Source organism: Phyllostomus discolor, chromosome 6, assembly GCF_004126475.2.
Source record: "Phyllostomus discolor isolate MPI-MPIP mPhyDis1 chromosome 6, mPhyDis1.pri.v3, whole genome shotgun sequence".
In the NCBI taxonomy this organism is placed as follows: domain Eukaryota; kingdom Metazoa; phylum Chordata; class Mammalia; order Chiroptera; family Phyllostomidae; genus Phyllostomus; species Phyllostomus discolor.
In genome coordinates, this window is record NC_040908.2 from 124,356,027 (window position 1) to 124,379,431 (window position 23,405).

The 23,405-nt window shown below is 39.6% G+C and overlaps 1 protein-coding gene across 7 annotated transcripts in view; it reads left to right on the top strand.

Annotated features, from left to right (window-relative positions):
• The window catches only part of LOC114499955 (E3 ubiquitin-protein ligase TRIM22-like), a 147,826-nt gene extending 132,608 nt beyond the window's left edge, over positions 1–15,218 (top strand). For 5 of the 7 annotated variants that reach the window (XM_028516503.2, XM_036030186.1, XM_036030182.1 and 2 more), the window contains 7 exons: positions 5,274–5,753; positions 6,546–6,641; positions 7,250–7,480; positions 11,577–11,599; positions 12,869–12,969; positions 13,242–13,268; positions 13,519–15,218. In XM_028516503.2, the coding sequence (XP_028372304.1) occupies positions 5,343–5,753; positions 6,546–6,641; positions 7,250–7,480; positions 11,577–11,599; positions 12,869–12,969; positions 13,242–13,268; positions 13,519–14,114 (1,485 nt within the window). In that variant the 5' untranslated portion in view covers positions 5,274–5,342 and the 3' untranslated portion in view covers positions 14,115–15,218. Of the gene's footprint in view, positions 1–2,695; positions 2,828–5,273; positions 5,754–6,545; positions 6,642–7,249; positions 7,481–11,576; positions 11,600–12,868; positions 12,970–13,241; positions 13,269–13,518 lie in introns of those variants that run through there. The other 2 variants (XM_036030185.1, XM_036030181.1) reach the window with 2 other exon arrangements.
• The last annotated feature ends 8,187 nt before the right edge of the window (positions 15,219–23,405 follow it).

The window sequence follows — 23,405 nt, forward strand, 5'->3', positions numbered from 1 at the left end:
GGCACTCCTATAATTTGGATGTTGGAATGTTTAAAGTTTTCCTGGAGCTTCCTAAGCCTCTCCTCATTTTCTTTAATTCTTATTTCTTCATTCTTTTCTGATTGGATTTCTTTCTTTCTTCTGGTCCACACCATTGATCTGAGTCCCAGTTTCCTTCCCATCACTACTGGTTCCCTGTACATTTTCTTTTATTTCACTTAGTGTTCCCTTCATTTGTTCATCTAATTTGTGACCAAATTCAACCAATTTTGTGAGCATTTTGACTACCAGTGTTTTGAACTGTGCATCAGATAGGTTGGCTATCTCTTCGTCACATAGTTGTATTTTTTTCTGGAGCTTTGATCTGTTCTTTTGTTTGGGCTATTTTTTTTTGTCTTGACACACCTGTTATGTAGTGATGGGGGGAGCCTTAGGTGTTCACTGGGACAGGACAACCCAGTCACTGGGTTGTAATGCTGTATGTGGGACAGGGATCCCAGAGGGAATGATGGTGCTTGCTCCACTCTCTGTCAGATTTCAGTCCCTTCTGCCGCTTCCCCCAAGCAAACTGGGCCTTTCTGGTGCTAATTCCCATGTGGGTGGGCTTATGCCCATTCTAGGACCCTGTGGGTCTCTCCAGGGAACTCTCCTGTGAGGCTGGGAGTCTCCCCCGGCACCTCAATCCCCACAGGTGTTTTCAATCAGAGGTTCGAGGCTTTATTTCCCTGAGCTGGGACCCTGGGTTGTGACATCTGTCTCGCTCCCCAGTTTCACCTGGTTTATCTGTGTGTGAATACAGGACAGCCCAGTCCACCAGCCACCTTGTGTGCCACGCCCCTCCACAATCTGCCGCCTTGCTGGGTCCGCCTGCTGCCGCCTTGCATGTCCAGGGTCCGCCAGCCACTGCTTTGCTGCAACCCCTCTCCATCTGGCTGCCCAACTCCACCCCTCCTACCAGTCTGAATGAATGTGTCTACTTTAACTCCTTGGTTGTCAGACTTCCATACAGTTTAATTTTCTGTCAGTACTGGTTGTTTTTTGTTTCTAAATTATTGTTGTCCTTAGTTTGGTTGTGCGAGGAGGCACAGTGTGTCTATCTACACCTCCATTTTCGCTGGAAGTCCCTTTTATATGTTTCTTGGAGGGACCATTATTTGTCCAGGTTGACTTACCCTTGTCTTCCTCTTACTCTGTAGATTTGACTTTCTACCTTGACAAGGTGAGCCAGATTACTCATACCCTTTGTTTTTTCCCAGGCAGATATTCCCTTCCTTATTTTCTCCCCTGAAGCCTGTGAGGTGGAGCCCTATTCTCCCTCTTTGTGTAGACCAAACCCCTGGTGAGGGCCAGGAGAAATAAGAGCCCTCATCTGGTGCATAATGGGGGAGGGATTTTAGGGACCCTGCCAGGGATATGACCCTCTTGAAGTTGATCCTTTTACTCTTTTGTTAAATTATCATTTTCTATAGAAATTTATTCTTAAACTACAATGTGTTTCAGGACAATTCATTCTAGCCATAATTGGCAGCAGATGTTATGACAAGGCATCCAGATGTTAAACAGGAATGGAATGAAGGATCACCATTTTTCCAGGTAGAGGAAACTGCTTACTTCTGGCCAGATTTCTGTATGTCACCTGTGTCCTGTGCAACCCTTCCCCATGGCCTTTGCTTTCAGCAACTAAAGTTTCTTCTGCTCCCTTTTTTGTTTCTATTTGAATGCCTTCTTTTCCTAGTCTGTCTTCTTGGCCTGCATTTGGGCTGCTTCAGGCTCTTTTTCTTTCCATCTTTAGACCAGACATGGTACCTGCCACCTCTGCCCTAGACCATGATACTTTTACTTTTGTCTTGGTAACTTGTGGGAAGCTGTGCACACCCTTCCTGATAAATGGTCAGCCCTTTGGAAGCCTGCACGATCAGGTTGCTGAACATCCCTGTGGCTCCCACCTGGTCACTGGTTTTACCTGAAAATCATTTCTGGAATCCAGGTAAAAGACTGAGTTGGACAGGACCTAATTTGAAGAGAGTACTGCAGGGTTTTTTGATGAACTGACTGAGAGAAAGGGATAAGACTAGGGGTCACTTTCTGAAGATGGCCTCTGTTACCAAATACCGTCTTTGAAACAAATTGACCTGAGAGCTGCAGCTCTTGCAGGGAGGTTCATTAAATTGGTGCGGTTTAACCCTGGACTTAAAGGAAGTAGGGGAGAAGAAAAAACAATGAATACAAAAGAATGGGGAGGGATTGCAATGTTCCTGAGATTTCTAGGCCTCTGGGTGCCAACAACAGGCCCCTGTTCCCACAGGTAGTCCATGAATCTGGGTGCAGGAGAGGTTTCAAGGATGTTGGCTAAACCCCTCATACGACTTTTTCAACATTGTGAGGATGCTTTCATTTTTCTTGTCTGAATTGCACAGATACAGAAAGCCCCTGTGCAGACTGTTAGGATATAGTGAGATAAGAAAACTGACACCCTAGTTGGCCCTTACCTTTCTCTGTAAACCTCATGCATTGGACCATCTTCAAAGGCAAGAATACATTTTGTCCCTGTCTGTCTGTCTTAAGTGGAAAGGTTTCAATGGTATAATGTTTCTTCAGTGATAATACAATAAATGAATAAAAGAAAAATAAACATATAGTTTTCTAAGGATGCCATACAAAATGTACTATAAAGTTCGTGGATTAACCAAAATTTCTTCTCACAGTTCTGGAGGCTAGAAATAAAACATCAATGATGTTGGCAGGGCTGGTTCCTCTCAGAGCCATGAGGAAAACAACAGTTCCAGGCCTCTCTGCTGGCTGCACTCCTGATAGTTGGCTTGTACTCACTGGCATTCCTTCTTGTCTAGTGAATCACCCTGATCTCTGCTTTTGTCTTCACAGGACATTCTCTATGCATGCATGCTTATCGGTATACAAATTTCCCCTGTTTAGAAGGACACAGTCATGTTGGATGAACACATATCCTAATGATGTCATTTTAACATGATCACTTGCAAAGACAAAATTTCCAAAATTTCCATTACATTCCAACATTCTGGGGGTTAGAATTCAACATCTTTTCGAAGGACACAATTCAATTCATAATAGCACTTACTGTGCTTGGAAGAGGACACAGTTTATTTCTCTAGGACATGGCATTATTACACATTGAGTCTTCTCTCCCAGGACTGACAGATGCCTCAGTAGAATTTATGTCCTTCAGGTCTCTGTTGTATGTGTGATCCTGAATATGTGAACACACCTCTTCCTCCCTAAAACACACACACATTTATGTGCCTATTGACATGTTGCCTTATGTCCTGGCTGTGGTATCCGCCTAAAATCTACAAATACAGGACTCCTCAGAACTACACGGATGATCATGTTCTCTCTGTTTCTACCCCATCCCCCCAAAGTGCTGGATGTCAACCTAGTTCTTGCAACCTCTACCTCTTTAATCTGTTCAGTAGTGGAGAGAACACTGAATAGCACTGTTGAGCATGGTATATTGCAAGACCCAACACCTCTACCCTTTTTAAAAGAGTGACTTTGATCTCCATATGTCATTTATTATATACACACATCTAATGAATATTCTTTTTTATATTTAAATTTATTTTTATTATCGTTTTAATTGAAATTTCAATTACAGTCAACATTCAGTATAATTTTGTTTTAGTTTCATATTTGCAGCATAGTGTTTAGACAATCATATAGTTTACAGAGTGATCCCTCCCCCACTGACATTTCAAGTGCCCACCTAGCACCATACATAGTTATTACCATATTATAGACTATATTCCCTATACTCTACTTTTACATTCTGGTGTTAACTTTGTGACTGCTTTGTATATACCTTAATCTAAGAAGGGAGTACTCATTTTTCAAAAATTTCATATCAGAAATAAATAGGTCAAGGTAATTTCTAAATTACAACTGGTTATAAAACTGTTAGTAATAAAATGACCTCTCTATTGTTGTCTTTGCTGTTTCTGTAGGTTTCTTGGGGAATGAGTTTCAGGGCATGGGATGCTCTGTGGGGCACAGGTGTGTTAGCAAGGAAACAATTCTCAGGTATTGGAGAACTGCTGATTATGGTATAAAAGTGAAGAGCTGATTCAAAAGTTCTAATCTTCCATGGAGAGATGGGGAGCTTCTGGTTTTCCATATTCATCAAACATTGTGTTCCTGTGTGATGCACTCTTCTAGGTATAGAGGACACATGAGTGGACAGGATGGTACCCAATCTATGCATGAATTCATTTTTAAGAAGAAAAAGTAAACAATTAAAGAAAGATGTTACATATTTTAAAGTAAAATAAGAAAAATATAGCAAATATAAGGCAGGTGATAGTATTGACAGTTTTGCCGTAGATACACTGGAGCAGGCCCTTCTGATAAAAGGCCATATAGGACGGAAACTGAATAAAATGTAAGAAGAAGGCATGCAGACATCGGGGAGAAGATCATGCCATGCAGACACAACGAGTACAAAATCTCTGAAACAGCAGTGGGTGTTTTGATTTTAGTATTATATATATATTTTTTAGTGGGAGAGAAAGGCAGGAGAGACGAATATCAATGACAGATGCAAAGTAGAAGAATTCTGACTCAAAAGACCATATGATCCACTATTATGAATTTATCAGTAAAGGTAAATCTGTGAAAACACAAGGGAGATTAATGGTAGCCTGAGGTTTTGGGTCAGAATGGGGGTGATTGCTAATGGCATTAGCTTTGTTTTCAAAAAATAAATATGTTGTAAGGAATTTGGTGATAGTTATTCCATTCCATAAGTTTACTAGAAATTATTGTACTGTTAAAACAATACATATGATGTAAATATAACTCCATGAAATTGTTAAAATAAAATAAATCATGCCAATTCAGGGGTAGGATCAATCCACACAGAGAAAAGAGCAAGTATGAAAACCTAGCAGGCTGCAGTAACGTTAGTGTATTTAACATGGATGTGTTTGGGGGAGGGGAAAACTAGATAAGACTCATGATGGAGAGGCACAAAGCTCTTGGTAGGAAGGTGCTCAATTTGTCCTTTTATCCAATAGAAACAGAGAAAATAGCAATCCATCATTGCCTCGAAGAGATGAAATGTGTCATGTGACATGAACTAAGAGTAAAATATTTGAAAGTATTACCAAGTACCCTTTTCATTCTATCACTGACCTACCCTTCTTCTCTCTCTCTTTTCCTTTCCTAACTGAATATCAATGTTTTGTCCTGTTCTAAATCTCTGCACATCAGTGTCCTTTCTCTTTCCACCATTCTTATCCTTCCCTCTTTGGTATCACCAGCCCCGCAGGAGTTTGTGAGCAAGAAGAGCCCCTGGAACCAGGACAGGAAGAAGCCAGGGGAGGCTGGCCATGGATTTTTCATCACAAGAGAGCATAAAAGAGGTGACCTGCCCTATCTGCCAGGAGCTCCTAAGAGAACCCATGAGCTTGGACTGTGGCCACAGCTTCTGTGAAGAGTGCATCACTGCATACAGTGAATCAGGGAGCCCCCAAGATTTGGAATGCTGCTGTCCTGTTTGCCAGAGCAGATACCAGCCTTGGAACCTCCAGTTTAATTGGCAGCTGGCAGAGAGAGTGAATAAATTCAGGGATGTGGACATGAATTCACACCAGCCAAGGAAGAGTGATCTCTTTGAGCACCATGTGGAAAATGACCAAATCTCCTATAAAGAGGAAGAGGAGGCTTTTAGCGGGCTTTGTGTTCAGGAACAGCAAGGTCACCAAATGTCCCCTAAGGAAGAGGTGGTCAAAGAATGTCAGGTAAGACCTGAGGTGGAGAAACATTGAACAGGATGATACCTGAAGTGAAATCTTCACTTTTTTAAAAAAGATTTCATTTATTTATTTTTAGAGAGGGAAGGGAAGGAGAAAGAGAGAGAGAAAGAGAAACATCAGTATGGGTTTGCTGGAGGTCGTGGCCTGCAACCCAGGCATGTATCCAGACTGGGAATCGAACCTGCAACACGTTGGTTCACAGCCCGCACTCAGTCCACTGAGCTATGCCAACCAGGGCTGAATCTTCACTTTTTAATCCTATTTATTCCCCTTATCATCACAGAACTAGCCCTGCATTCTGTTTTCATACTCTTGGCTCAGCTTCTGAGGCTTGAAGAACATTTCTGTGCACTTTCATTTTCTTGAAGAATAAATGTAGACTATACAATCTTAGCAATGAGAAGTTGTGTGACTGAGAGTTGCTTCCTAAGATAAGTTCTGATTGCCCCTGTGAGTAGGCAGGATTTTTAGGAACATTTGCTTATAGGAGAGAAAAGTGTCCATGAGAGGAAAGGACTTTACTTGCTGCAGGATCAGGTCTTCCTCTAGGAAAAGAGAGATACAAGGTACTCTTGATAGAGGGGTGGTAACTCGTATCACCAAGGGATAAAGAGTACGTTCACCTGCTCAGATTTCTGTCTACATTCTCAGTTCTAATTGTGGGTTTCATTTCTGAAACAAGTCTCTTTTGAGATAAGCTTGGTTTCTTCTCTATTTAGCCTCAATCCAGGTTCTTGGAAAGCTCATAGCTTGACTTTGGTGATTTCTTTCTGACAGGAGAAGCTCCAGGAAGCTCTGAATAAACTGACACCAGAGCAGCAGGAAGCTGAGCAATTGGAAGCTGACATCAATGAAGAGAGAGCTACCTGGATGGTAGGAAAACATTCCTTAGGGAGTTCTGAGGCAGGAAAGTGGACAACATCTTGGTCTAAACAGAAGGAAGCCCCGTCCTCCTTCGTACCTCACAATTAATGAGTCCAGAAGACATTTGATTAGTCCTCACTCAATTCTTTCCCTATTAAGTGTTGGGGGCTATAGAGTAGACATGTCACAAGTGAAAGTAACCATTTTGGAGGAAAACACCTAGAGGGAAGCAATGTAAAAATTATTCATGAATCCCATCAACCACTTCCATTGTCAAGTTTGAGGTTCTGATACTTCCAGAGAACTTATTAAGTGAGGTCCAGGATTCCCTGTTTTGCAGGTATGGGTGGAGGAGTTTCATATACAGTATGGCAAGGTTGTCCAGGACAGGTGCCTACAATCCACGCCTCAACCAGGTAGCACATTGTGTCCCTTGGTGGGCCTTGAAAAAGTAGACTTGAATGAATTACTCTAGGCGGAGCTCAAAGGAAAATAGTAGGAAAAATGATTTTCCCAGGAATTGCTGTTTTCTTTTTACCTCCTCAGTGTCTGAGGAAAATACTTCTTATCTTGGCTCATGAAAAATTGGCCTCCTCCTTCTTTTCTCATCTCCAAAGTATCGTATGCAGACACAGAGAGAGAGGATTGTGCAAGGGTTTGAGGAAATGAGAGATATCCTGGACAAAGAGGAGCAGAGGGAGCTGCAAAAGCTGGAGGAAGATGAAATGAATGTGCTGCACGACTTAACTGCAGCTGTAGACCAGGTGGTCCAGCAGAAACAGTACCTGAGCGAGCTAGTCTCAGATCTCCAGTATTACATGTCTGAATCGTCTGTAGACACGCTGCAGGTAAGACTTGGGATGGAGCTTCCACATATGAGATTTGGGGAAAACACAGAGATTAAGTTTCTTTCCCTTCTGGGTCCCTGTACATCTTTCTCATTAAAAGGTTTCATTGATCCCTCAGTGCCCCTTCTCTGTCATTCATTTCAAATGTCATCTGGATATTCACTATACAAATGGCCAGAGAAAGTCTATTATTATTTATAAAAAGCTATGCAAAAATTTGAGAGGAGTCTTTGTAGGCTTTCATAATCTGTGTTCTAGCATTTGTAAGGCATTTTTTCACTGAACTTAGTCAAACAGCTCACATCTCTGTTTGATTTTGTTGTTGTGTTAAGGAGTGGCAGATATAATGATAGATTAGTACCTGGGTGAAGGGTGAGCACGTATGAATATACTTGTGTGTGTATTTGTGTTTTCCCTAGATGGGGAAAGATTAGGGAAAACCTATAGAGACTTGATAAAGGGATTCTATTTAATAAGAACATTTATTTTTTTCATGAAATTAACTGCATGACTGTGATCTTAAATTGTGAAGTATATAGAGTCTCTCAGGAAATTTCATATTTTCTCTGTTTGACTTCTTGCCATTCTCCTTTGCTAGCTGAACATGAATTTCTTAACTTTGGTTCCAATATGGGTCTTTTCAATTTCTCTCTGCTAAATCTTTACTTGTGCCTTAAAAACACATATATTAAGGTATAAATTACATATAAAACCTACCCAATGTAATTATGCAATTCAAATATATTATATTTGGAAATATATTGAGATTTTTTTGTTTATTTATTTATTTTCTATTACAGTTGTCCCAATTTTCCTCCTTTGCTGAGCCCACTCAGCTCCAGCCCCTTGCTCCCATAGTCAATCCCCACATTATTGTCCATGCCCATGGGTCATTCATACATATTCTTTCACTAGTCTCTTCCTTTCTTTTCACCATTATCCCTCTTACTCCTCCCCTCTGGCCACTGTCAGTCTGTTTCATGTTTCTGTGTCCCTGATTCTATTTTGCTTGTTAGCCTATTTTGTTCTTTAGATTCTTCTTATAAATGAGATCCTATGGTATTTGTCTTTCCTCAACTGTATTATTTCATTTATTACAATATCCTCCAGTTGTTATCCTATCCAAGGATAGGATCTCCTATCCATCTTAGATATCCTATCCAAGATGTTGAATCGTGAACAAATTCAGTTCAATATCTGTTGAAAAGACTCTCCCTTCTCCACTGAATTACTTTGGCACTTTTGCCAAAAATCAATTTGTTTGGAATATAAGGATATATTTCTGGACTCTCACTCTCTTATATAAATGTCTATATTTATCTTTGCACTAACACTCTAAGCTTTCAATTACTGTGGTTTCATAAAAATTTTGAAATAGGGTAAGGTAATCCTATTCAATTCTATGGCAAAACAATTCTATGCTAAGTCAGTTTTCTCTGGAGACCATTTGAACACCTCTGCAGCAGGGACTATTTGGAGAATTTTACTGCCATCAAATGGGTAGAGGCCAGAAATGCTGCTAATTCAGCTGCAAAGCACAAGGCAGGGGTCATTGCAAACAATTATCAGAGCAGAATCCCAGTAGTGTCAAAGCTGAGAAACACTACCCTAGGTCCATCAAATTTTCTATGAGAATTTTTGTATATCTTGGTAATTTTTATTAAAAGCCTTGTGGGATTTTTATACGTTGAGGAGATGGTAGTCAGCTAAGGGATGGACTGTATAGGACAGTTGTATCCAACCTCATTCAATTATTTATTTTTTTGATAACCATCTCTTAATTACCCTTTGAGGAACCATCTCTACCCTCAGTCCATATAGTTGATTAGGACTGAAAAAATCTGTAGCTTTAGGGATTTATATGTCTCTCAATTCTAGGTAAATCAGCATATTCAATTCCTATAGGTTTACCAATGATGAAGTAATTATTTTAAGATATGTACTTGACCCAATTCAGGGCAATGATTTGTGTGCCTTAGAATTTTAGGGTTATGTCTAGAAAGAGAAGTATTCTTTTCTTCTAGGTAATATATCATGAATTATCATTTAAATCAGGACATTCATGTGGACACTACATAGATTATGAAAACAAAGTCCATATAGCAGGTAGAAAATAGGATTTTGAGAAAGAAAAAAAAATAGATCCCAATGACCACATTTTTCCTAAGAATCCAGGTATTACAAATGTTATACTTCCTAGGGTTCTCTATGTTTTTATTTATATTTAGGTCAGTTTTAGCTGGGTTTTTTTTGTCATATACAATAACAACAAATGCTAATATAGAGAGTAAATTTTTTTTATTGTTGTTCAAGTAAAGTTGTCTTCATTTTCACCCCACAGTGCTCCCCCCCCAACCCATCCCCTGCACCCACCCTAGAACCTACCCCCTTTGGCTTAGTCCACGTGTCCTTTATACATGTTCCTTGATGACCCTTCCCCTATTATCCTTGTCCTCACTCCTCTCTGGTTACTCTCAGTTTGTTTTATTTCAATGTCTCTGGTTGTATTTTCCTTGCTTGTTTGTTTTGTTGATTAGATTCTACTTATAGGTAAGATCATATGGTATTTCTCTTTCACCACCTGGCTTATTTCACTTAGCATAATGCTTTCTAGTTCCATCTATGCTGTCACGAAGAGAGGGAACTCCTTCTTTCTTTCTGCTGTGTAGTATTCCATTGTATAAATGTACCACAGTTTTTTGATCCACTTATTTACTGATGGGCACTTAGGTTGCTTCCAGTACTTGGCTATTATAACTTGTGCTGCTGTGAACATTGGAGTGCACTGGTTCTTTTGAATTAATGTTTCAGGATTCTTAGGGTATAATCCCAGAAGTGGGATCATTGGATCAAAAGGCAGTTCCATGTTCAGTTTTTTTAGGAAATTCCACAGTTTTCCACAGTGGCTGCACCAGTCTATATTCCCACCAACAGTATACTAGGGTTCCCTTTCCTCCACAACCTCCCCAGCACTTGTTTGTTGATTTGTTTATGATGGCCATCTTCACTGGTGTGAACTGGCATCTTGTTATGGTTTCCATCTCACAGAGAGTAAAAATTTTTGAGGATGTACAGCCAAGGCTTTGTTGGTATAAAGCATTTAGACTAAAGAGGGAGAAACCAAATGTATTAATATATTTCCATTAAGAAAATAAGGCCAATAATGTTCAAATGGGGAAAAGAAGATTGCTAAAAGAAGCTGACCAAATGGACAGAACTGACTTAATATGGTATTAAAATTTATGGTAAGATATACTTTTTAAGTCAGGAATGAAGAGGATATTGATCTGGACAATAGAATGTAAAAGGTTGGAAAACAATCAATAACATTTTAGACTTTCTCTGCTGCTGGTTTCCATGGCCTGTTTCATACATAGAACTTGACAAGATTCCCTTTGGGTAGCATGTAGGAGGTATGTAGGGTGAGTGGAGGGAGGCTAGAGGAACATTTGTTTGAGGGGCTAGTTTGTTTGTTCCTGCAGTAGAAGAAAATATACTGCCTGAAGACTGTAATGATTAATTATTCATTTCTATCCCCAGAACTTGGAATGATGTCTGACAAATAGAAGATTTTATCTTTATTTGTCTCTAGAATAAATCAAAGTATAATAAATAAAGGGGTCTTCTCATGAATGTGTATTAAAAAACTGTAGACTGACTCTCTTCCTTTTCAATATATTACATCTCCAGATCCTTGAAGCATCTTTCTAACATCCTCACATGAGTCCTTGGAATGCTTGATCCAGGTCTTATTTCTATAGTTTGTCCCCATTTATTTATTCTGACCATTTTTTTATTCATACCATATCAAGGGGTGTTAGAAGTGTAAGGAGGAAGGTGAGCAAAACTTTATAATGTAGGAGGGCTTATTTCTCCTTCATAATTTGCCAGGCAAGATAAGGAACATTTAGTTAAATTTGAATTTCAGATAAACAGCACATCATTTTTTAGCTGAAGAGTATCCTAAATATTGCAGAGGTGATGATTGTACTAAGACATATTTGGAATATGTCCACAATTAAATTTGAACTAGACAGGTTAATCTTCTAAATGTGGAAACCTTACACATGACTTATGTATTCTCTCTTCTCCCCAGGGTGTGATTAACGTCCTAACAAGGTATGTGTGTGAGAACAGGCATGGTCCTTTTTGTGTGTGATGACAGAATTATAACTGTAAGAGTATTCTTGAGCCAGTCATAATTTTTAAAAATCAGATAATTTTTTAAATCACATAATTTAAAAAATTTGGTTATTACATAGTTTCAAATAATTGATGACAGGTGAAACTATTTAATGGTAGGGAATGTATGTGGTGGGAGGTCACAGAGTTTGGGTGAATAGAAGTATTGGAAGTATGGGATTGCAGCATCAGAACTCAATGACTTCACTCATTTTAGTCAGACCTCAGTCTCTGCCTCAGTATTTGTTTCTGTACTTCATAGGTGCCTGTCTTGGCACATGTAGGATCTTGTCTTCTTTATCTGCCAGGCCTCCAAATTTTCAGCAGGAGAGATTTGCAAAGTATTTCTAGGTGATATTCTTTGGGTTACAATAAATAAATAAATAAATAAATAAATAAATAACTCAAGTCTGGAGGAATGGTGACTTTAGTCCTAATGCCAATAATTAACTGCTTTTTGCTTAAACACTTTAGAATTTTATAGGGAAAAATGGTTTTCTATGTTTAAACTTGCCTGTCTACTTGGCAAGTCTCAAGCACATAAAACTGAGATCACTATTAATTGGATGTCATAGGTTCTCATTTCCCAAATATATGTAATGTTTTCCCAGAGAACGTGACCTCGTATGTTAGTCTCTGCATCTCTACAGAGATACAGGTTTAGGAGAACTTCAGCCTTCAGATGCAGGATCCCCATACTTGATAACTTAAAAATCTCAGTAGCCAAGTTCTAGAGCCTCTCTGCTAACCATCTGCCAGAGAACCCATATTTCTGGCCTCTTTCTAGAGGCACCAATGACATAGCAGTGACTTCTTATATCAAATTTTTTTTTTAAAAAGCACCAAAGAACTTTTGAAGGCACTTTTGAAGATACCATTACTTCATCTAATACTATATTATTTTTAAGAGGTAGGAGTTAACTCCTTAAGACTAAGGAGTTAATTCTTCCATTTTAGAAGGAAGAATACAGTCTTCATGAGAAGAAGTCTTTCCCAAGCTCACTCAGAGGGTAAATGAAAAGGTAGACATGAAGTCATTTCTTCTGGCTGTGATTTCAGGGTCCTCACTCCTCTCTCTCTCAGGTTTTTCAGAAAAGTGAAGTCAAGTGAGGAGGCATCAATGGAGGGGAGGGTATTGGAGACATGGGTCTTGGAGAGACAGACACAAAGTCAAAAGTGTGGGCAATCAATTCTTTTCTTCTCTAGGAGCAAGATCTGGACCTTGAAGAAGCCAAAAATTATTCCCAAGAAACTGAAGAGTGCATTCCAAGTTCCAGATCTCAATGGGATGCTGCAAAAATTTAAAGGTGAGGAGAGCCAGGGAAAGGATATGGTGTGGGATTCTCATAGTGTCAGAGCAAACTGGGGGAGTGGATGTTATTTCCATATGAGATAAAAGAGAAGTAGTCCTGACAAGAAGAGACAAATATCCTGAGCTGAAGAAGGGCCAGGTATCCTCTCCTTCTCCAGCTGACAGCCTCAAAAGACACCCCTTTTCTGTTCCCACTCAAAAGAAAAGACAGGTACTGTGTTTCTGCCTTTGCTTTTAACAGCATCATTGAAACTTTTGTCATTTCAGAGCTGACAGAAATTCAAAGCTACTGGGGTAAGTAGCCACAAGTTCTTCAAATCACTATGTTCTGAACTCTTTTTAGTTCTGGTACTATTAAGTGCCATAACATTATTGACACATATTCCTCCAAAATATGTATACCTGAAACAGTCCTAAAGTGACTTATCCATCACTGACCCATTAACTCATGTTTCTCCCATTCGACTCCCAATATTCTTCCCCACAGTGTCACAAGACACACCTGACCTATATAATTCACCTGACTGTGTAATTTTTCCTACAGTGGACTTGATGCTGAATCCACTCAACAATCTTTCAAATGTTGCTGTTTCTTCGGATCAGAGACAAGTGACATTCGGGCAATATTCTATGTTTAGTAATGTATATCCATGCAATTTTTCTGCTTTTGATGTCTTGGGCAGCCGAAATTTCTTCTCAGGGAAATATTACTGGGAAGTTGATGTGTCTGGGAAGATTGCCTGGATCCTGGGGGTATACAGTACACCAAGTAACCTCAACAGGAAAAAAAGCTCTGGGTTTGTTTTTAACCCAAATGTAAATTATTCAAATGCTTACTCCAGGTTCAGACCTGAAAATGGCTTCTGGGTTATAGGCTTACAGAATGAATCTGAGTACACCGCCTTTGAGGACTCTCCCACCTCAGACCCCAAGGTCCTGACTCTTTACATGGCTGTTCCTCCCCATCGAGTTGGGGTTTTCCTAGATTTTGAAGCAGGCACTGTCTCATTTTTTAATGTCACAAACCAAGGGTCACTCATCTACAAGTTCTCTAAATGTCACTTTTCTCAGACAGCTTATCCATATTTCAATCCTTGGAACTGTCCAGTTCCCATGACCCTGTGCCCACCCGGCTCCTGAGCCCTCTCCTTCCCTCACCCACTCCTGCATAGCAACTTGTCCTGGGGCTCACCTCCTGCCCCTGAACTCACTGCTCCATTCACACCATCTGTTCTCTGTTGTCTCCCTTCTTCAGGACTTTTAGTCATTTTGGGGATTTGCACTGTTTCTGATGTAGTCAGATGGGAAGCTTATTTGCTCATTTACCATTTTCTGTATTCTCAGTGAGAGACATCTAATCCCTCCTAAAGACAGAGCAGTATTGGTATAACAGCTCTGCACTCCCATTTCTCCATATTTTTGTTTATCACTGATCCGAAGAGACATGGATCACCAGCGTCCACCAACCATGACCTCGGGACAACACACAATCATCCCACCCACCCTCACCAACTAAGGAGTATCTGAGTGTGTGTCTGTGTGTTGTCCAGCATACAGCAGCAGGCTGTTCAGAGGGCTGAGAAAAAAACTAAAAACAAAAGTAATATATGTATCCAGAATGAAAACTTTATGTTCCAAATTTCTTAGTTCAAATCCTGTCTCTTGTCACAAATGGTGTGTAACAATCAATAAATTTTTGTTTCTTCTCATAAAATACAAATTGTAATTTAAACTATACCTAACCTTGAAGATGGCTGTGTAAAACTAACCTCCCCTGAATGTAAAGCTCCTATATATGTGTCCAGCACAATTATAGTAAATATTTGCTGTAATGTCACTGAGAAGCATAAGCTGAGGTAACCTGTGCAACAGGTCTGTGCTCTTCAGAGGAGCAGTAAGTGCTTCTGTAGCAGCTTCATTTGTCAGGTTCCAGGCTCTGCTGTCAAGACCAGTCCAGTCCCAGTCTTCAGCTAGAGACCTTTTTACACCCAGACTGGGACTGTGTTAAGGCCCTTTCTTGGAAATGGGTCAGAAAATGCAAAGTATGAGTTTCTAAGACCTGTCTAGCAGAGGAAACCAGGTTTGAGGACAGCTATTCTTTTAGGGGCAGGCTTTTGGTTTTCAGGACTTTTTCTTACAGTGAAACATCTGAGTATAACACCCTATAGACCATCCCATGCACTTTTCTCTTCCTTACTTTTAAAAGCAGTTTCAAATTATGTTGAGGAATAGATTTGCCCAGGATAGGAAAGGAACAAACTGAAAAGCACACATTATAAATGAGGACCAGCTACTGCACAGAACCCACATCAACATGTAGAAGAGTAATTATTTATCCCAGTGGGATAAAAAAGATGGTACTTGCCTGGGAAAAAATGTGTCCATGTAAATTTATACTTGCACACACATACATATACAACACATAAATATATATATATTTACTTGCACACATATACATATACAATACACATAAATATATATGTGTGTGTGTGTGTGTATTATTGTATACATGTATAAATATATAGGGAGTACCTTAATCTAGGTTAATTTTTTTAATACCATAAAAGAAATAATTCTTTATCAGGGAGTTAAAAAATTTACAAACTTAAGAGGTATGTTCAAATATTCTATAGCTAATGAGTGGAGGAGCCAAGTTTGGAACCAGATCTGTGTTTCTCCAGCACAGGTGCCCTTTCTTCTGTTCACTCCCCAGGAAAGGTAAGAGCCAAATTCCCTAGGATGTGAGGTAAAAGGGAAATTTCAGGAGATGCTGATTTATAGAAGGAGCCTGGAGCATCAGAGGAAAATATTAGGGGCTGAGATATTGATTGATGTTCTCAATCCATGTGGCCATTAATGAAGTAGGAGGTGCTTGGTATAATGTTTAAAACCACATTAAATAGTTAATGACAAGGGTCCTCTTGTAGGTGACATGTTGTAGAGAGTGAACATTGTACACAGTTGAGCCTTGACTTTAAATCAGATAGAATTTCATAATCATACTGATATTGCTACTCACTGGCCTATATTAAATTTAATTAAGTTGGACTTAGCTTCTCATAAGAAATAAAAATAGTAAGAATAACACAAGAATATTGAGGGAATTAAAAAATAGAGCTTTTGTACTATCTTTCTCATTTTCTAGCACATAAGCAGTGGCCCAGATTGTTGTTGATTGATTTTCTCTGTGATCTGAAATAATGAATGTTAAAAATGAGTATTAATCTACCTCAAATTTAATATCTTTGTCATGATTTGAAATAGAACAAGGATTAAGGAAGTATATCATTTTCGTCTTATCTTTCTGCATAAAAATATTTGTTTTTTTAAAATTTTGAAATATAGTTTATCCTACAGTTTTCTAGTACACAATTCTAGGTTGTAATTACTTTTCTCTAAACATTCTCTTTGAATTTATTATTTAACATTTGATATCAATCACATTATCTTTTTTATTGTGGTAAAAATTATTTAATATGAGATCTAACAGCTTACATTTTTAAGGCATTGCAGTTCAACAGGTTTAAAGTTTCAGTTATGTAAGATGAGTAAGTTCTACAAATCTGCTGCATAATATTTTGCCTATAGTTATTTATATTTATTGTACATTTAGAGGTTTTTTTATCTTAAAATAAAGTTTTATCTTTTGTTGTCACTACCTACTCTTATTTAAAGTACTGAAATAATCTTTAAGTATATTGTATTGATTATGCTATTATGGTTGTCCCATTTTTTTCTTCCCTTCATGCCCTTCCTTCCTGCACTTGTCACCACCCTCCATGATTTCCCCCTCCCTTAGTTCATATCCATGAGTTGTACATATAAGTTCTTGGTCTTCTCCATTTCCCATAGTATTCCTCCCCCCACCCGTCTACTTGGTGCCTACCTATTATGCTTATTCCCTGTACCTTTCCCCCTATTCTCCTCCTCCTGTTACCCACTGATCACCTTCCTTGTTATCTCCATTTTTGTGATTCTGTTCCTGTTCTAGTTGTTTGCTTAGTTTTTGTGTTTGTTTTTTAGGTTCAGTTATTGATTGTTGTGAGTTTGTTGTCATTTTACTGTTCATAGTTTTTGATCCTCTTTTTCTTAGGTAAGTCCCTTTAACTCTTGATATAATAAAATAAATTCTCCCTTGCATTTTGCAGGAACAAAAATCTGTGATCAGTTCCATTACCCCTAATTGGGCTGATTGTCATCTATCTCAAACATGTGTAGTTCAGAGATCTGATCAGAGATTTTATGTGTAACTTGAGATTCTCCCTCTGGATCTCCTTTTTAAAGATGTTCCCCTAACACTTTCTAGCTGCTGCAATAGCCACAAATTATTCTTATCCTTCCAGCCAGCCAATAAGTCTGTATGTTGTCTAGATGTTATAACTATCTACCTGCTTCCAACTGAATGTGTCTTCCAAAAAAAAATCAAAACTAGATGACTCCAATACTGTTCTTTTCTTCCAAGTATTTTTTACACTGTAGGTTCTGATTGCTTGTTTCACTCTCTGTGCCTTCAGGTTTAATTTTCTTTTTTTTATCTGTTATTTTTACATTTGTGCAATTTTTATAATGTTGAGCTACAGGTTAAGAGGGCTGTTTTGTTGAAATATGTACCTCCACTACTGGAAATGGAATCTTACCTTTCTCCCTTGCTTTGCATGGGCAAAGTTGTAAGTTGAATTACTGGATTTTAGGGTCTCTTGTTATACAAACCTCCAGATTTGAAAGTGATAGTACATGAAAGTGATAGTACAATTTTACATTGCCCCATATTTGCAGAAGAGAACAATGGCTATATGGAGCATGGTGGTTAAAGCAGAGATATTAAGAGTGATGTAGTTTCAGGTCTAATATATGATTGAAACAGTGTTTCAGAGAGCTCAGAGTATGACTGTACATGAATGACGAGCACAGCACATGGTGTGTTGACTGAAATGTTCAAAAAAAAAGAATTCCCTTATCGCATGCCTGCACCCCTCTGTTCATACTTCTTTCCTTTCCAATCCTTCCACAGATCAACTGTCCATCACTTTACTCCTTTCCCTTTCTGAACTGACCTCTCACCCTTGGCTGCTATCTTGGAACTCTCCTGTAAAGCATTAGATTTTCATCTGAGAGAGTCAGATCCTATCAAGAAACCTGAAAATTTAGGCCAAAAGGATATCTGAATCTGCCACATACACTTTTTCACCCGTGCCAATGATACTGGCATGCTCCATGTTCCAGTGCACTGTGTTTGGTGTGACAGGGAAAAGTGAATCCTCCTTAGGGCTCTGCATTTTTATTCCTGTTATGACATCTGCTCAGTGGGGAACCTGATGAAATGTCTTCCTCTTTGGCCTCTGGATTTTTAATATATTCTCATTTGAGAAAACCTTGGAGCAAAGCAACAGTTAAGGTGGTTTAAGTGTAGCAGTTAAGGTTAATATGGTAGAATTAAAATTAAACACAATTCTGAGAAAAACCTTAAGAAAAAAAACCAGAAGATATGAAACATTTTTGGTGAAAATTTACCCAAGGAGAATCATAGATACATTAAAAATATGCAAATAGCTAAATTTCAGTAAGTGACACAGTAATCACGTTTGCAGCAGGAACAGTATAATAGAAGCACGACATCACCCAGATGCTCAATTCTGTTAAAACTACATATAAGTGATATATTTATATACCTATTTATCACTCCTTCTATGCAACACCTTCTACTAGACATGAGTCAATAAGCAACAAAATAAAAAGAGCCCCAACCTGACTTCATGAAACTTACTTACAGTTGTGGGTGCAAGGTGGGGTGGTGATGGAGGTTAATAATAAGAGTACAAAACTAGACTCCTATTGCAGTCTCCCTATTGCCTTCCACTCATGCATTTTCATTTTCTAAGTCAGGTATACCAAATGAGTTCTGACTCTTAGAAGTAACCTTTGTTTAGAGACAACTTCCTGAGAAACCCCAGCAAAAAAGCCCTAGAGAAGAAGACTATGGAGTCTCTACAGGCCAGAGCCTAGGCTTTTGGAACAGTTCAGCAGATACCAGAAGATAAAGGAGCTATATATAGCCCTGCTCAAGGATGAAAAGATCCTGTGGGAAAGAAAACAGAGAAAGTCACAAGTTCATCGAAGCTTCATAATCGAACACCTGTAATTGCTATGATGTAGAATTTTGGCATGGCTGTTCACATAATTTGCTAGCACACTGTCTTTTTTGGGTTTGTGAACCTTAATGGTATGACAGCTTTCCTGTTCTGTAGCTTCTTTTGTAGTTACTAGTCCTTCAAGATTTCCAAGTTTACACCCAAGGATCCACTGCAGCTCCTGTAATGTCACTAGTCTTGCTCATCTTCTCCTTGGGCCATATCTGCCACCAAGAAACTGAGCTCATCTGAGAGATCAGGAGCAGGAAGAGCACATAGGAAAGTATTTCCATTAGGGGCATCTTTACATTTCATACAACAAAGTGAGATGCTTGATTGTTAATAATCTGAAAAGATAACAGAAGATGTGGCATGACAACAAGATCTTAAGACCCATGAGAAAAGAGAGTTAAAGTAGGGGTGCCTCTTTATTTATTTATTTAACCACCTCTTCTGTTAAAGAAACAGCTATACCCCAGACTAGCTCAGGTGGTAGATACAGTTAAAGGCTTTTTTTTTTATCCTGACTTCTTACTAACCTGTTCTTACTGGATTAAGAATACCTTTGTCCATTATCACCTCTATTATTCTCTTTGTGCCCTTAACTGCCCCAATACGTTTTGAAATTGTACTGTCCACCTGAGTCATTATCATGTGTGTCCTCACTTGCATCATTTAATACATAGTTTTCAAACTGTTTCATATTCTATTAGTCAGGGTTCTCCAGGGAAACACAACCAATATTATATATATCCTTCATTCACATTAAGGAGATTGACTACCAGTAATTGGCTCATGATTATGGCATTTGAATAGTTCTAGGCCTTGCTGTCTAGAAGCTGGGAAGCTGGTGGTATAATTTAGTGCAAGTTTAAAGCTTGAGAACCAGAATAGTCAATGGAGTAACTCCTAGTTGAAGGGCAGAAAAAATGTACATCCCAGCTCAAGCAGGCAGGCAGGAAGCAAAAGGAACTCCTTTCTTTCTTCCTCTGCCTCTTTGTTCTGGCCAGGCCCTCAGTCCATTTTACTGAGACCACAGATCCAAAGGCTGATCTTATGTGGAAACAACACACTCACAGTCACACACAGAAATATTGTTTAATCTGGGAACACTGTGGCCAGTCACACTGACTCATAAAATTATTCATCACAATTACTTTTCTTTTTGCTTTTTATTATGCTAGCACTATAGAGATTATTTGTTCAATAGTATTAGATGTCATTGCCCAATAAATGACACTTCATTTTGATCTCTGCAGTCCACTTAGGAAAAGTGTCACTTTGTTATACTGAACCCAGGTTCTGAAAGTCAGCATCACGATGCTACCAGTTTGGGACAGCACCTCTGACTGACCACCTGAAGTAATTTTAGATCTGAGCATCCATTCCCTCTCACATGACCTAACAGAGCACAAATGGGCAGATTCACTTCCTTCAGCTGGTGGATACAGAACAGGAGAGAGCTGCCACTATCACTGCCTCAGGTGAGCATGCAACAGTGAGGACTGTGGTAAAAGACAGACTTTTTTCCCCTCCTCAGGGAACCTCGTTTGTAAGGGAACAAGATGGGGCTGACATGTGTGACATTACACACCTTAGGTAAATGTAATTCTCCAAAGATAAATTACTCTGAGAACCATGAGAATAGCTTCAGGGAGCAGAATTAAGCTAGGATTAAGAATGTAGTTGCTGGTAGCCGCTCATTGGTCCAGATTTTCACCATTCCTTCCCCTTCCCTAAGAATTTAACTTTCATTTTCACTCCGTTCCTCTGGATCCTCTTTGTGGACCACAGGCCCCTGGTTTGGAGAGTGAATCCCTGACTCTCCAAAGGCTGGAACACTCACAACTACCCCTCAGGTAACAGAGTGAAGCCCACAACTACCCCTCAGGCTGGAACTCCAGAACTAGTGAATAGGAATTGTTCCCAGGAAGATTGGGGGTGTTTCCTTCTGCTCTTTGTGCCGTGCCTGAAGGGGGGTAGTCTGCCAAGAATACTGTGTTCCACTGTTACAGACCTTGGGGTACAAAACTGCACCCCCCCAGCCCAGTCATCATAGCAAGGAGCTCAAGGGGTATTCCATTTGAAGGATGCCTAGGCCCAAATGCTCAGGCAGGGCCATAGTGGTGGAGGCAGCTCCTGTAGAGTTTCAATAGTGGCAGAGGGGTGATGGCCCTGGGAGAGGAGAAGAGTGGGACATGGGCACTCCCCAGTCATCTCTGAGTGGATGCAGCAGGGGGATGGGGCAGACATAACCAGTGGCACCTACAGGTTAGAGGGAGATGCAGTCCTGCACTGGCAAGGTAGTGCTTGGATCAGCATTGTCGCCTGCATCCCTAATCTCTACCTTTGGTGAGAGTCCAACCAGCTTCCACTTCTCCTGCAGGAGATGGATCACCTTCATGGTCTATGCACTTCTCAAACTTCTGCTTCTGCCCCACATCCTGAGGCAGGTTCTGTAAGTCCTTTAAATCCTGTACAGGAGCCATTAAACAGAAGATCCTTGTGCCCTACATCCTTAGGGTCCTCCTGGGCATAAACCTTGTTTGTTTTGAAAGAAGACTACTGTGGGCTCAGTGTTCTGACATAGGTTCCTGAATTAGGCAGCCTGATGTTGGGCACAAACCCATGGGTCCTCAGGGATGGTCTAGGAAGTTGTGATATTCCTGCAGCACTGATACCACTTATGTTTCCATATCTAGCATCTCCCTGCCTGCTCTGGAGCCCTGGAGTCACTGCTTGGGTTGTGGGGCATCAACCTCCATCTGTGAGAACTCAAGCTCCTCTGTAGATTCCTCTTCTGTGTCCTGTAGCAGCAAATGATTTGACCTTAGGTCCTTGTAGCCACACTATAAAAATAAATTCTGAAGCCCCAAGGCAAAATATGCATATTCTGCTCCTTTCTTCTCTATAGGCTTTTGTTGTGTCTCAGGATTGGTTGGATCTTGAATGGAATGACAAATAATTGAAAGTTACTTCCCCATGTTTGGATCATGCTTGAGTCACAAACAGGGGTAGACATTGTTTAATATCTACCTCTGATGCAATGCCTACTTCTGATCTTGCTGTTCATCAGAGCTTGATCTGGACCATAGTCTCTGCAGCCATGGGCTACCTGCATAAGTCTTCTGGGCTGTTTTCAGTATCTGGATCATTAGGTGGAATATACTTCTGGTTATCCTTCAGCCTCATTCCTTATGAGATTCCCTTCCTGTGTGATGAACATGGCACCAGTGAACAGTGTCAGTAGATCTAAATTCATCTTCATACAGCCTTTATAATATTTCCCTTCCTAGCACAGAGCTAAAAGAAAATTTATTATCTCATACTGCAGATATTTCTTTTACCATCAATTTTGGCAACCACCGAGACATAAATATCTACTGATTTTTTTCTTTCTTTTCTTATTGCTTCCTACTCTCATTTACTTGGTGCTCCTCAGAGAAATTCTGAGCCTAGACTGTGGCCACAGGGCCATATTGAGTCCAGGTGGGAAAACGAGCATCATTGTGCTGCCACTGGTGCTACAACTCTGATATGATACCCTCTCTGACTGACTATCAATATCATTTCCAATTTGGATTATCATTCCCCTTCATATGATCTGATAAGATATAAACTTCCAGGTCACTGAGCTGAGCTAGGTATGCAGGACAGGAAACAGGGCATGTCAACAATGGCTGCCTCAGGTGAGGACCCAGTGATGGTTTTCACAGTGCCATAGAAGGTCCATTATTCCTGTTATTTCAGCCTTTTAAGAAGCCAGATATAGTGGACATGTGTGAAACTACCTTAGATTATGTAAGCCCAGAGCTACAGTGTATTATTTACCTTGTGAAAGCTCATAATCACAGCATCCAAGAGTCTAAAACAGACAGTGTTGGTTGTAAAAGTCACCCTCTCCTTAAGAAAAATGAAGTCTTAGCTTATTAACTGGCAGTTGAGTTCTATAAGAAGTCTCCAAAATGCACTTTCCACATCAAGCTATTTTGTTATCAATCATATGGCTTTATGAAACTGATCTTCCACTTTATTGTAGCCTCATAAGTTTCTCAGAAAACAAAACCAAAACCAAATACCCAACTTATTAGAAGAGTAAGCCAATATTACCTCTACAGGAAGAAAGAACCTGATCTTGACTCTTTATTCCCAGGGACCTAATCTAACATCCATCGTTTTCTCTTACCCCATCCTATGTCTTACTCTCTTCCCTGAAATGAAGCTCTCTATTTGCTTCATTACCTTGTCCTGAAATCTATCATCATCTCTCCCCTGGGCAATTGTGCATGCATCCAACTCATAT